The sequence below is a fragment of the Leiobunum rupestre genome, chromosome 6 (assembly GCF_980474605.1).
Source record: "Leiobunum rupestre chromosome 6, qqLeiRupe1.1.hap1, whole genome shotgun sequence".
Classification (NCBI taxonomy): Eukaryota; Metazoa; Arthropoda; class Arachnida; order Opiliones; family Sclerosomatidae; genus Leiobunum; species Leiobunum rupestre.
In genome coordinates this window covers 27,082,568-27,098,200 of record NC_143389.1, presented here as the reverse complement: position 1 = coordinate 27,098,200, position 15,633 = coordinate 27,082,568, and the positions used below count along the sequence as shown (strand labels likewise).

At 35.3% G+C, this 15,633-nt stretch overlaps 2 protein-coding genes across 2 annotated transcripts; both read left to right on the top strand.

The window, feature by feature from the left end:
• The first annotated feature begins 11,577 nt into the window (after nt 1–11,577).
• LOC149940542 (uncharacterized) lies at nt 11,578–13,145 on the top strand. The gene is made up of 2 exons (XM_090179298.1): nt 11,578–12,108; nt 12,435–13,145. The coding sequence occupies exons 1-2, from the start codon at nt 11,578–11,580 to the stop codon at nt 13,143–13,145; spliced, it is 1,242 nt and encodes a 413-aa protein (XP_090035424.1).
• A 96-nt stretch (nt 13,146–13,241) lies between these two features.
• On the top strand, nt 13,242–13,673 carry LOC149940541 (uncharacterized). Its single transcript, XM_090179297.1, has one exon. The coding sequence runs from the start codon at nt 13,242–13,244 to the stop codon at nt 13,671–13,673; it is 432 nt and encodes a 143-aa protein (XP_090035423.1).
• The last annotated feature ends 1,960 nt before the right edge of the window (nt 13,674–15,633 follow it).

The window sequence follows — 15,633 nt, the reverse complement described above, 5'->3', positions numbered from 1 at the left end:
CCTAAAAAAAGCATAGGCGGCGTGCCCAAAACAAAGATGGTTTGACCAAACATAAAACATCCTACCTTTCGACGAAATAGTGAGAGTCGTTTTGGCCAACATTAAAACGTCACTAAATTATTTGTTCGTTAATAAGTAATTTTTAATAAGGACCCTGTTATGGTCGACAACTTCTTTAAGTTGATAATAACTATAGATGACGTCACTAAAGGTTTGGACAAACTGAAACCAACAACGACCTCCGGTACCGACGGAATTCTCAATTTTGTGTTAAAGGGCTGTAAAGACTTAATCTCGAAGCCACTTATGTACATTTTTAACCTATCGCTATCTTCTGGCACTTTTCCAAAAAAGTGGAAATCCGCTGTAGTTTCGCCTGTCTTTAAAAAAGGTTTTAAGGGTGAGCCCAGCAATTTCAGACCAATCACCGTTCTAAATGGTTGTTGCATGGTCTTTGACTTTGTAACTGAACGACATTTTTACAACTGGTTCAAGATCCATATCCCTGACACACAACATGGTTTTGTAAAAGGACGAGTTGTCGAAACTAACCTATTTAACTTTATTAATTATTTGGATCCTATAATTTATAATCATGGTCAGGTCGACACAGTGTATATTGACCTCTCTAAGGCGTTTGATAGGGTGTCCGACCCTCGTTTGCTGTGCAAATTAGCCCACCATGGTCTATCTGCGTCTCTAATTCTTTGGTTCAGTGATTATCTCAGTAATAGATGTAATCGCATTAAGATCAACGGCGAACTTACTGACATAACTTATGGTATCAACTGTGGAATTCCGCAAGGTCGTCTTTAGGACCCCTTTTATTTAATATATATATCTCCGATATCCCGTCCCTTATAAAGAATTGCAATCTTTACCAATTAGCTGATGATCACAAATTAGCGAATGAAGTTAAAATTTCTTCTGACTGTGTCTCCCTACAAAATGACTTGTTAAATTTAAACTCCTGGTGTAATACAAATAATATACCTATTAATGGGAAAAAAAGTTGTGATCACTTATACTTGTAAGACCAACCCAATCTTTTATCCTTATAGCCTAAATGGAGTTAAATTGACCAGAGCACAAAATGTCAAAGACCTTGGTTTTAATTTTGACAGTAAATTATTATACACTATATACAACAATCAAAAATTAAAGCCAATAAAACACTTGGTGCCGCCTATAGAATATCCCGACAATTAAATTCCCCTTTGTGTTTCTTAACTTTATATAAATCTCTAGTTCTCCCTACAATTTTATACGGTTCTATTCTTTTCTCCAGTGCTAGTCCCTCTAGTATAGCAAGTTTAGAGAGCACCCAGAAGAAATATTTATTTCTTTATAAAAATCTTAATTCGGCTTTAAAAATTTTAATAATGATAAGATCTTGAACGTTCTAAAACTAGATACAATTACTTCATGTCTGATAAAAAACGACATTAAATTCATTCATCGCGCAATTAACGGTAGAATTGTTTCCCCAGAAATACTAGAAAATATAAACTTTCACTACAATTTTAAATCTACTAGAACTCAAAGACTTTTTTATCCGTCAAAACATAACAGCACAATTTTTACTCGTGTCATGAACAATTGTAACGACTATGGTTCCAAAGTAGATTTATTTTCTAATCGAAAACTAAATAACAAAGCTATAAAATTCGATAAAGTCCAAGGTGTGCTTTGAATTCTTCCTTGTACGTACGGATATCGCTGTATATTTGTAGTTTTTTAAATATTTTAACTTTACTTTTTTTTGTCTTGTTTAAGAACGACTTGGTTTATTATTTAATTTAATTTAAATTAATTTATCCGTGTATTTATTTTTTGCGATATATATTTTCCGGGACTTTGTATTGTTGTATATGTACGCACAACTGTATCATAACTTGCTGGTGGAAATTTATACTGTTTTGTGATATATTAAAAAGCCTTTCTATTCTATTCTATTCTATTCTATATTTATATATATATTATATTACTAAAGTTAATTTAAATTCACAGGATCAAAGAATTAGCCCTATCATTAAAATAAATACCGTCAGCAACACTTCTATAATTAAATATCATTACTAAAAAGCATTTGTTTGACAGTTTTTTGAATTTTAATACATTTGTAGCACTTTGTACATCTGGAGAAAAAGAATTATAAATTTTTGCCCCTGGGTAGAAAATGGATTTTATTTTTTTAGAAGTCCGACATTTTGGGATTTTTAGTATATTTTTTGAGCGAGTATTTAAAAAGTTGGTAGTTTTTTCTGACAACTTATATCCGGAATTGTGATCGTTATATAATAATGTAAGACTGGAATATTTAAAGTGTTGTCTAACATTTAATACATTGCTATTTGATAGTAAGCTTTTTGTATGAGAATAATATGGGGCATTATGTATTGAACGAATAATTATTTTTTGTAATTTTTGAAGTCGGTCTAAGTTGATATTACTCGTGTTCCCCCAAATGCAATTTCCATATGACAACAGAGAATGGAATAATGAATGATAAATTTATAAGAGGGCTTTTTGAGGAATCATGGCTTTGCAAGTGTATATAATCCCACAGACTCGTGATAACTTTTTCCTGAGATATTCAACGTGAGAGTTCCAAGAGAGGGAAGGATCGAACCACAGTCCGAGGTACTTATATTTTTCAACTCTTTTTAAAGGAATATTGTCAATGTGTATCGAGCTTTGGTCTAAGTGCGTATTTTTTCCAAGGTTATTAAAAAGTATATATTCGGATTTATCTAAGTTTAGTTTTTGTTCGTTATTTGTAAGCCATTTTTGAATCTTTGTTAGGCAGGCATTGGTTGTGTTAATAATGTTATTAATACTTTTCCCCCAATTAATAGTAAAGTGTCATCGGCGTAAAGATATAATATGCCCTGCTTAATAAGTTGAGTAATATCATTAATGTACAAATTAAATAGTATGGGGGAAATAATAGAGCCTTGTGGTATGCCCGAGCTTAGCCTAATTTGATTGGATATAGTATTGTTAACTTTAGTAAATAGTAAAGCATTGCCTCTTAGATAGATAGCTCTGGATCCAATTTCCAGCTTTACCTCTAATGCCAAGTTTGTATAATTTGTTTATCAGCCTATCGTGACCAACACTGTCGAAGGCCTTGCGGAGGTCCAGAAAGACACCCACGCAAGATTCCCCTGCATCAATTGTGTCAGTAATTTTTTTATAGGTTTCTGCTAAGGCATTTAATGTACTTTTGTTGGAACGAAAGCCAAAATGGTAATCTGATATTAGTTGGTATTTATTATTTTGGCTATAAAGGAAAGTAGTGAAATATGTCGGTAGTTATTGGTATCGTTAATGTAACCTTTTTTAAAGATTGGAATGATAACTGTATTTTTTAAATTATCAGGGTATTTACCCAATTTAAAGGAGAGATTGATTAAGAAAACCAGAGGTATTAAAATATAATTAAGTGCCTGCTTCATAGGACGAGGGTGGAAGTTGTCTGAACCAGGCGCCGAGCCAGAGCTAAGGCTTCTGGCTATGTCACTAACTTCCTGCGTAGAAACGGTAAACAGAGCCATTGTATTAGGATTACTAATTGGATAGTTAAGCCCCGAGTCTGTGGGTACTGGTGCGCCATCTGTGGTAAAGAGTTTATTTAATACATTGGCATCAATAGGGATATTTTAGGAGCATTCGTTCTGCCTAGTATTTGATTTAAAATTTTCCATTTTTGTTTTGGAGATTTAGATTCGTGAACTTTCTTATAATAGAACGTACTTCGTGTATTTCTAATTAAGTTGTTACAATGTCGCTTTAATGTTTTTTGTAATTTTCTCTTGGTTTTGATAATTTGTTTTAGGTTCGAAGTTAGCCACGATTCAGGTTTGAAGGTGATTTTTTTATATGTAAAGGCCTTATTATACTCTAGAGTTATTGCCGATTCGAATTTATTATAAGCCATATTGATATCGGTTTCTTCGAATAAGAAGGTCCAGTCTACCTTTGATAAAAGTAGGCAGAATTTTTTAGTATTTTTTTCACTCAGGTCACGAATCTTACTCTGATTGGGACTAGAAATGCTTGCTATGTGACTGATGAAAATGGGGTAGTGGTCAGTGACATCGATATCCGAAAGGACACTGACGGTGGAGTCTACATTAAGAAACACATTGTCTAAGCAGGTATTAGATGGAATTCTTGTGATTTCGTTTACACATTTTTTAAGATCGTAACTATTAAACAGATCTAAAACCGATACAAGGTATGGAGAGTCTTGTAGAAAATTTATATTAAAGTCACCCATGAAATTTTTTTTTAGATTTCGAAGGGATATTTTGCAAGATATCTTCACAGTGTGATAGAAATAGATCGAGACTGCTTTTATGCGGTCTATAGATGATTATAACATATAAGTCTAACATGTTGATTTTTAAAACATAACTTTCAATATGATTATTAAAAACACATAGATTATTTAAGGGGGTGACAGCAATATTATTGCGACAGTTAAAACCAACCCCTCCGCCCCTACGATTACCTATTCCATAAAAGGTAAAATTTGGGATAAATAAAAATAAATCGTTACGAAACCAGGTTTCCGTGAGGGCAATTATATTAAAGGATATTACTGAGTTTTCAAGATAAGCAAGCAGTTTGGGTAAATTACAGTGGGCACTTTTAATATTTGCACAAATTATATCCATTTTATATACAGGTTTTTATTGTACTTAATTTAATAACCAGATGATTTTATTCTTTTACTTCCACCGTTTTAGAGGATTCGTTATAATAGAAACTTTGCCCTTCAAATAGTACTACGAAATTCAATATGAATTTGGCTTTATCTTTGCCATGTTCTCTAATAAATAATCTGAGGTAATATCTAGACGTCTCCTGTCGGGGGGTGAAATCCTGAGGGATGTAGATGTTACATCCTTTGAGTTTATATGCATTTTTAAGGATTTCATTTTTATGTGTCAAGTCGGGAAGTTTGACTTTAATTTTCCTAGGCACATTAGAGTCGGCCAATATGGATAGTACCAACCCATCCAATCATTTCGCTCAAAAATCCAACTACGATTTTAGCGAGGTCGTTTCGGTTTTCAACGGTTTTCTCGATAACTGGGTTATTACGCCTTGTTTCAGTAGCCAAATGATTAAGTTCAGATTTTAGCTTCTCAATAAGCCTATCGTTATCAGCCATTTGTTCCGAGACATTTTCAGAAAGTTTGTCAATATTAAAGGCGGTAGTTTCTGCTCAAGTTTTGAATACTACATAGGTTTAATCTAAAGTAATGGTCTTTTCTGTAAGGTCTGTAAAATTCATGCACCTTAACCAAAAATTAAAATTCAATTGAAAATAACAAAATTTTAGTCATATATTAATCAGTTTTCTTTTTAAAGTTCTAAATTTGGCTTTTCATTAACATTACATTTCTCATCAATATTTACCAAACATAATACTTTTGATGAATTTTTTTTAAGAGATCAAAGATGCAAGCTAAACGTTTCATTTATTGTATTGTGCGTGTTCAATTTGGATTATGTCGAAGGCGAGGAAAATAGTACGTTTGCATTTAATATATTTTGTATTCGAAGACGTTAACCGGCTAATTTTAGATATTTATAATTGTAAATAATTAAAAAAATTATGCTGACCTAGTAAAACATTATCCTTTTTAGGGTATTACAAGAATCGTATATGTTAGAAGGATATGAGGCGATTGGCAAAAAATGGCAGCGCCGTCGGTGGGTCATGCACGATAGAGAATCCGTCTTTAGATTCCGTCAAGGACAAAACACGGAGGAAGCACCGCGAAAATTTGTCCTTAAGGGAATAGAAACAAGACGTCCCACGTTTAGAGGCTCTCTTTATATTGACGGCGCTGCCGGCGTTTTGAAAACACGGGCTGGCCGGAGGGCTACCTATCTTTCTAACATATATGATCCTTGGTTATTACTTATAAAAATCATGCTACTTTATTTTTCATATAATTAATATATACATATATGTATAAATATAACTGTATGCATGTTTAGCTATTTATCTATTTTTCTGTGTACAAACAAAATTACTCTTATATATTTGGAAAGCTTTTTATATATATTTTGGAAAATTATTTGTTTTAGATTTTATTCACTTTTCGTTTTCTAAGATGACAATCGTTTTATGCGTCATTCTTTTTTAAAATCAAATATGGATCTTTCATTGCACGTTCTGAATCAATTGTCTGCATTTGTTATAGAGAAAGTATCCGAAGATTTCAGAAAGAATATGTAAATTATGTTTAACAATTATTGTGGTTATGGTGCTGTTTAATCGATGTTGAAATATGTTTGCATAAATAAATAGCCTTAACTTAATTAACTGGGTTACATTATTATATTTTTAACTTGTCTTTTTTAAATTCAGTGGCATCTTTACATTATTCAGTTCATACAGTTGACATCATGAGGTTCAAACAGTAGGCTGATTACCAATCATTCAACTAATTTTGATAGGTTCTTGATGTCACATAACGCTAGACAAGAGATGTGCTCAGTGTAAATTATCGCCAGAGGTCAATGTTAAAGCTTATCAGTTTTAAACTAAAGGTTTATTATACCAAACAATCATTTACAATTTTTTTCAACGAAAGCCCTTTTTATCTTATCCAAAATAATTGATAAAAGATATAAGATTAGTTCCAATTTTAATTTTTAAATTTTACTTTAACGAAAATTTTCCATTATTTTCTTATTTTTACTTTCCCAAAATTGGTCCCGGAAACTGGGATATGCTTATAGTGTTGTGAAACTGGGTGATCCTTAGGTCCCGCTAAATTGAAGGAAATTAATGAACCTCTAAAACCTAAATACTAAATACACTGAGAGAAATATCCATGGTTTATACATGAAACATCACGTTTTTTTTTAAACAAAACTTCTAAAACATATTTACTAGATATATCAAACATATTTTACAGATATTTAGTTGTAATTAAAACCGGGTTATCAGTTTCTTTGTTTTATTCCACATAACTGTATTTTGTACAGAATACATGTAGTATGTAATTACCGCGTATGGTGAATCTGTAAAATTTACGTGACAGCTGATTTTAAAATTTTAAATTACACCAGTTAGTTGATTGTACCGAAATTCATAGTATATTTAACATTTACAAACATTTAAAAAAAATTAAGCACTTAAAACTTAACGAGAATAAAATTTATGAAATTTGGTTTCTGTATGCATAGACAAATTATAGATTTTCCAGGACCACTATCCCTGTACTAACCTTTTCGCTTAACCTTCTACTTGGGAGTGACAAGGGCGATGAATCGGGTTAGGGTACATTATCCGCTTTATTTTCCGGTCGGTATTGGTCGGTTGTGAGCGCGCTCTGTTGGAGAAAATATTCAACAGTAAAACTGGCCGTAGCCCGCGTAGTGATGGATTCTTTGAACATTTATGTTAAAATTGAGTAGTAATATGGGGGAAACTAAACATTGCGTATTTTCGGGCTGTAATAATGATTTTCGGTATTATCACGCACCTCATATGATAAACATAGCATTGGTTTTTTTTTCAATACTAAAATCCAAACCAATAGTTCTTTAAATAAAAGATCATTCATAACCGATTATAGAGTTTGTGCTGCTACGACTGGACATGTTTGTCCATGGTTTCTCTTTATACTGCCAAAGCTGAGAGTTTTCTAACAGGGGGCAAGACAGTCAGAGAGGGGTTTATTTAAGCGCCTATTCATTGCCATCAATGGGTTAATTAGCTTTCAAAATACAATCCCAGATTTTCGGTCAACGATGTTAAATATTCGACGTATTTATGTTCAAAGCATTTAGGCGATGATATTTTTAAAAATCCATCATGGTTGCCTGTTGTACAAAAATCACACGGTAAGTGGTAATCTTGGATTTGTAATTTAAATTTACACCGAAAGTAATCCCGTTGTTGAAATCTTTAGTTTGGATTGTAGTTTTGTTCACTTTAATCTTTGGTTTTCTAAAAGTATTCTCACTAGAAGTACCTAAGATTAGTTGGAGAATAATACAATAATTTTAAAATATTATTTTTAAAATGTACCTCTTTCTAATGGAAGAGCTGCTGGGTATTGGCTTTTCATTATTTCTATGGCTGTAAAAAGACGTGAAAAGTTAATCCCAAGATTTGGTCATAATATTAACACTATCTGATCTTTCCGAGTCTGAAATTTAATGATATTAAAATGACTTACACAACTAATTCTACCTCTTAGAATGTTACCTTGTTTGTCGAGTTACCTCGCACGGTTTTCAAGAAAAAATATTTTTTTGCGTTATTACATAAGCGCGTTTAATAACCATATTACAAATAAAGGGAGGGTTAAAATTTGGCCCTTTATAGCGCCATTACGGCACATAGAACCGACCTGATATTAAAACCTTGAACTCTACTATTTGTACCCTTTACAATGTTACCTTGTTTGTCGAGTTACCTCGCACGGAGTAAATTTCAAAAACCTTACCATTTTCCAATTAAGGGATGGCACGTCGGCACTCTAGAGTTCCCCAGATAATCTTACGGTGACGTTACCAATGTTACTCTACCACTGAGAAATAATTTTTCCTAAAAATGTTGTGCACTAATAAAGCTATTGTGATGACGCAAAGCAATGTTGAAAATGTCACTACTAGTGGGACTATATATGTTTAACGTAATAATTTAGAATTCTTGATTTATTTTATGGCGATTTATTTTGTATTTAAATGAAACATGTAAATAGTAATGTGTCTGGGCCTAATTTGTAAGATTTCGCAGCTTTGTCACGTTGAACAGGTAGCATTAACAAACGATGCAGAGTAACTCCTCCTATGTTATGGGCAGCCAATCAAGTTGGAGCTGCCAAAGCCACGCAAAGTTTATCTTCAAAGTGCGAGCATAAAAATATTCTAAGGATTTTAATTAGGAAACTTTTCCCAGTTCCTCCATATCCACTAATAAAAATATGCAATGCTTCGTCAGAAGAGTTTGAACTGCAAAAATGACTAGCGATTTTATCAAAGATGCTCCTCTGATCTGTTTCCATTTAAACAAGCTCACAAGCTAAGCTGTCAGGAGTTAAAACTAAGTTTTCCTTAAATTCCTTGAGAGCTGTGTTCACTTCATTCATTGAACTTTCAACTTCTCCCAACTCTCTTCCCTCAATACGATTATCAGTGCTAGCTACCACGAAATTATTCTGATTGTCGGCTAATGTATCTTTAGTTAAAGCTTCTTGCAGTTCCTTTTCTGCCTCTAGTAACGCATTTAACTTGTCGTGATACTTCATCATATCCTTTAACCTTGGTAAATTACTCTCAATAGATTCTTTAAAGGTTTTATGATTCCCTAGTATAGAACTTTCTTCTCTCCAAGGTAAAAATATCATCAGCCACCTGTGATAAATTTTTTCAGATCCTGATTCAGATTTATTTGGATCATGGTTTGGGTGCTGAACCAGGAAAGGTTTAACTCTCATCTTTACAAAACCAGCTCCATGTTTTAGTTCAAGTAATTCAGAAGGTCCTTTGGTAATAGGCTTTGTTGAAACCCGATAGTAGAATCTCGCCCAATTACACAAACAAGTGTCTTCTCGACTATTAGGGCGATTTGGATCGACTAAATTTATCATGAATATATCTGTTCTATCAGGATGAGTCTCTTTCAGAGATTTCAAATCTTTGTATTACTTAAGTAATCACTTTCTATATTCTTTATGGGAGGTATTAACAAAAACAATGGAATCTGATTTCCCATACAGATGGTGCTGCGTTAAGCGATCAGCTGCCTCGTAGCTACCAATTTCACGATGTGAAATAGATTTTAATCCTACTGACCACAAACGGCTGCGTAAATCTTTATTTCCTAAATCATTCCAAAAACTCTCCTTATATGATTTTTTTTGTAATATACGAGGTAATATAGCGTGCGATAGCCATTTTCGAATCAGATACAAACTGAATGTCCATGTTTCCTTTAATTGTAATCATTAATGTGCGTTTCGGCTTTGGATCTAGGTAGCAAATAAAGCTTGCTCCTGGATTTTCGTGTGGCATGTTGTTTAATAGTAGTATCAAGTGCGTTAAGAATAGCCATATCAGTAACAAATCTGGGAAACTTGAAACGACCACATATCATGAATTTATCTCATTTTTTTTCTTCCTCAAGCAAGTGGCGTTGCATTTGTGCCACTGCTATTTGGATACTAAATCATATAATGTAGGATTTTTATTCTTATCTGGTAAAGCACATGTGATATACTTTTGAACAAAATCCAATACTTCCTTATCTTTTGCCATCCCAATTTTTCGTGCGTCTTTAATCCATAAAATAAAATGGAAATGAGGTGCACCACGACTCTGATATTCTACCCTCCAGAAATAGTGCACCACTTGCCCTAAAACAGGCTTTTCTTTATCCATTATAAGTTTCTTCAAAATGGCTTGAAATCAGTTATAGTAATGTCGTGTAACCGCAACAGGATCGTTATTGCATAATTACCCAACTGGAAATTTAAAAAAAAATCCTTTCAACGGGTAAAAAGATCGCAAATGATCATGAAGTTCCAACCAGTCGTACTCTGCTGGGTTCAACGTAACAAACCACGTGGGAGGCCCATACTGAAAACACGTACTTTTAACTTTGCCAAAACGTGTATACCAAAATTCCTGGGTACCACGCATATTTTGCAAGTAAGCAAACAAACTAGCTTCTAGTTCTTTGTCTTTACCTTCCATTTGATTCACTAAACAATTAATAGAAAGAGACTTACTCGCAGTCATACGTAACATAACATTTATGCTATTTGACAACCCTTTGATTTCACTATCATAAAGAAGGTGAAAAGGTATTGTTCATTTTTAGAAAACCTCCTATCTTGGTTTAATATCCTCTGAAGACGAAAATTTGTTTCGGGGAACTGAGTAGAAGGTCTTTCCGAGTATTTGCCAGTTAAGAAGGTTCAATTCGTACTTGAGAATTTAAGAGACCCCAAGTGCCGTGCTACCCTTCAAGCCTTAGTAGTACCATCTATTTGTAGATCTCAGTGCCAACGAGTTCTCTACTGGAATTGCAAGAAAAGAAATTGGAATTGGCCGATGTTGGAGGAAAATTAGAGAATGGTGAAGAAGCGAGCATTGGGATCCTGATTGGCGCACAATAGCAACTACAAAAATACTGAGACTGTCCGAAGGATTGGCGGCAGTGAAAACCATCCTAGGATGAACTATTCACGGAAAATCTACCATTACGGAGCTTACACCAAAGATTGATCAAGCCACGGCGTTAATGGTATCTACAGAAGATAATCTTTCAACACAGATCCAGTCATTTTGGGAGTTGGATTCCATTGGCATCAAAGATCATTTAAACTCGGAGAATAATACCACGTCAGAGATCGTCCAAAGATTCGAAGAAACCATAACTTGCAAGTCCTACTGGTAGGAAGTTTATTTTCCATGGAAAACTGGTAACGAAGATCTCCAGGACAATTTAATAAAATAGCGAAAAGAAGAACAACTAACTTATTCAAGCGATTTCGTAACAACCTAGTCTTATATCAAGATTACAGTGGCATCATGCGGGAACAACTTTCCTCTGGCATCATCAAGATTGTTGATGATCCGTTGTCGAAGAAACATCGACCGATTTATTATTTACCGCATCGAGCTGTCATCCGGTCAACTAGTGAGACAACAAGAGTCAGAGTGGTATTCGATGCCTCGTCGTGTAAGCAAGGAGCATTATCACTGAGCGATTGTCTTCACTCGGGACCCAACTTGAATCCCGAATTGTTCAATTTGCTCGTCGCTTTCAGAAAAAATAGAATTGCCTTTACTGCGGACATCGAACGTGCGTTCCTCCAGATATCGTTGTCTCCGGAAGATCGGAGTGCCGTCCGTTTTCTATGGAGTTTCAATTTACAAGAGCAGTCCAATTTTCAAGTTTACGAATTGACTCGGATTCCCTTTGGAGTAACTGCGAGTCCCTTTCTCTTGGCTGCAAAAATCAGATATCCCCTAAAGAAAAATGAAGAATTGTATCCTCGAGCCTGTGAAATCCTAAAGAAGGGGTTATACGTTTATGATTTGCTTTCGGGTGGTGATAATGTAGAAGAAGCTTGAGCCTTATCTACCGAAGCCAAAGAAGTACTTGGTCAAGTTAAAATGAACTTACGCAAGTGGAAATCTAATTCCAGAGAGCTAAGAGAACGCTGGGGTGTAACTGAATCGGACAATAATTCGTTTTAACTTGATGAACATCGAAATCCTGAATCTAAAGTGTTGGGTTTAACCTGGAACCCAGAAGATGATTGTTTCATATTTGACACTGGTGGATTAATGAAAGATTCGTTTTACAAGCGATATCTCGAATTTTCGACCCGCTTGGATTATTCGCTACGTTTACAATTCGTGGAAAGTTCCTTTTCTAAAAGCTGTGGACAACACGAAGTGAAGATGAAAAATTAATTGGATGGGAGCAACAATTACCCGAAGATCTAGCAAGGGAGTTCACCGATTGGTGTAATGACTTACCAAATCTTGGCAAAATCAGAATTCCAAGGTATTATCACAATCAAAGGGCTCCACAAGCGACGATTGTGGAACGAACCCTGGTGGGATTCTGCGATGCAAGCGGAAAAGGATACGCTACGACCGTTTATCTTCGATCGGTATTCTCCGATGGGAAAATAGGAACCAGTCTAGTTGCTGCTAAGAGTCGAGTGGCACCATTAAAGAAGATTACTCATCCAAGATTGGAATTACTTGCAGCTGTCCTGGGAGCCAGATTGGTGAAATATTTGCGAGATAACATGCTTACCCTGGGAAATATTGTTGTATCTATGTGGACGGACAGCACCATCGTGCTGGGTTGGATTCAAAGGCCGGCGAAGAAGTATAAAACGTTTGTTAGTAATCGTCTCGGTGAAATCCACTCCTTAACCGACGCCCGCAGTTGGAATCACTGTCCCGGTGTGGAAAACCCGGCTGACTTACCAACGATAGGATGTAAGGCTCAAGTGCTTCCAAGAAGTAATATCTGGTGGTACGGACTGCCTTGGCTTTGTCAAGAAGTGAAAAATTGGCCTAAGAAGTATAATCCAGACTCTAACCAGGAAGATTTCGGAGACGAAGAACTGTGTTAAGACCAACAGAACTTCGTAGGATAATGTGTAGCCGAACCAGTGAAGCAGTTTTTAGATGTAGAACGTTTCAGTGTTTACTTGAAGAGTATCCGAACAATGGCTTTTGTTCTCCGTTTCCTAGAAAACTGCAAGAATCGAGCAGGAAAAATCGAAGGACCTTTAACGGCAAAAGACATTGATAATGCTGAAGGAATAAAGCAAGCCCAGATAGAGAATTTTAGAGAAGAGCTGGTCTTGTTGAAGGACGGTAAGCCCTTGAAGAAAAATTCTAATCTATACCTTCTGAATCCTTTTATCAATGAAGCTGGACTACTTTGCGTTGGCGGTCAACTTGAAAAATCGGAATTCACTTACTTGGAAAAGCACCCGTTGATCGTCTCGACTACGAATCCATTGCCCTTGCTTATTGTAAAATGGTATCACGAGAGATCATACCATGGAGGGATATCTGTAACTCTGACCGATTTGCGGGAGAAGTTTTGGATACCAAGACCGAGACAATTGGTAAAATCACTAATTAAAAAATGACTAATTTGTCAAAAGCTTCGTGCCCAGCCAGGGCGATGATAGAAGCACCGTTACCGGCGGACCGAATAACCCAAGCCACACCCTTTGAGAGTACAGGCATCGACTTTGCTAGCCTAATATATACCAAAGCCCAGAGAACCACCTGCTGCGTTACAAGAGCTGTCCATTTAGAAATGGTAACTGATCTTTTAGCCGGAAACTTTCTTACGACTTTTCGTAGGTTCATCGCTAGAAGAGAAATCCCCCAGACTGTCCTGACTGACAATGCTCTAACATTTAAAGGGACCAATAAAGATTTGCAAGAAATCTGGAATGCAATCAGAAGCCTATAGGTATTGGCTCACATTTCAAATTTAAGAATTAAATGGAAGTTTATCGTTCCAAGGGCAGCATAATGGGGTGGATTCTACGAACGACTTATAGGACTGACTAAAAACACGATGAAGAAAGCTTTGGGACGATCGACCCTGACGTATGAAGAGATGGAGACATTGCTCATAGAGATCGAGGCTATTTTGAATTCACGGCCACTGACATTCGTTTACAACGACCATCAGGAACCATCCGCGGTAACACTAGGACACTTTCTAACTGGAGGACGACTAACCTCGTTACCGTCGAAGACGTATTCAAAACAAGATGATGTTCCCTCGAACCGTCAAGAATTGACTCGTCGCTTTCAATATCGTCAACAACTTCTAGATCACGTCTGGCAGCGCTGGCACAAAGAATATCTCCGAGAACTTCGAAAAGCCAATGAATGAAAACCCGCTAAGAAAACTATTGAATTCAAAGTCAATGACGTCGTCATGATTTATGAAAGCCTTCGACAAGTGAAATTTTTGCCCTCTTTTTAATTCTGCTAGAAAACTATAATAGATAGATCGATGAAACCAATTGCAACTATTATTTATTTTCCAATATCTTTGGTTATTTATCGGTTTCGTCCACCAAAAATTAATAGTTTTGGCAGCTACCGTCAAAACTCATTTTTGACAACTTTTTAAATATTGGTTCTACGGCACTGAGAAGTTATCGCGTTTACAAACTTTCGTCGAAATTGGGAAACACCTAAAGTGCACCAAGCGATTACTAATAACATAACTTCGACAGTGATCCAACAACATGTTTAATTAAAGGCTGGTTTAAAATTTTGGTAACCATTATTATAAAAAATTTCTACGCAAATAGCTTTTCAAAAGCTTTAGCGTATAAAAAAGGATATTCCTAAAACCACTTGCCAAGTTGTTCTTGGGATTTGTTTTTTTTTAACCGGCCTTTAATTAAATATATTTTCAATGTTATTGAATCGCTGTCGAAGTTGCGTTATTAATAATCGCTTGATGCATTTTAGGTGTTTCCCAATTTCGACCAAAGTTTGTAAACGCGATTACTTCTCAACCGTTGGTTGTAGAGGGAACATTTTTCCACTTTCTAAATATGAATCGACCATTGTGAATTCAAAAACGAGCGAGTCAGTGCCGTAGAACCAATATTTAAAAAGTTGTCAAAAATGAGTTTTAACGGTAGCTGCCAAAACTATTAATTTTTGGCGGACGACACCGATAAATAACGAAAGATATTAGAAAATAAATAATAGTTGCAATTGGTTTCATCGATCTGTCTATTATAGTTTTCTAGTAGAATTAAAAAGAGGGCAAAAATTTCACCTGTCGAAGACTTTTTAAACAGAGTGTACAGAACAAGTTTATCATTTAAATATAATACGAAGCCAATTTTAATGAAAGAAATATCTACAGAGGGTATTTGTATTTTTCTCGCTTACGACATACTTGCCACATCTTTAACGCTCATTTTATTTCAACACTCGCCCTTGATGAAGATACCGTAGAATAGCTATATTCGGCATCTGGTAGTGGACGACTCGTAGACTTCCTGTTGACGTTGTGACACATTCCGCATGAAAAAGACCAATACCATCCAATTTCCAATATCACAT

Bases quoted from the DNA above. Each gene is read 5' to 3' on its own strand.
- LOC149940541 (XM_090179297.1), top strand. From the start codon at position 13,242: ATGGCTTTTGTTCTCCGTTTCCTAGAAAACTGCAAGAATCGAGCAGGA.
- LOC149940542 (XM_090179298.1), top strand. From the start codon at position 11,578: ATGCGGGAACAACTTTCCTCTGGCATCATCAAGATTGTTGATGATCCG. The intron at 12,109-12,434 runs GTAGAAGAAGCT...CTTTTCTAAAAG, and splicing joins TGCTTTCGGGTGGTGATAAT to CTGTGGACAACACGAAGTGA.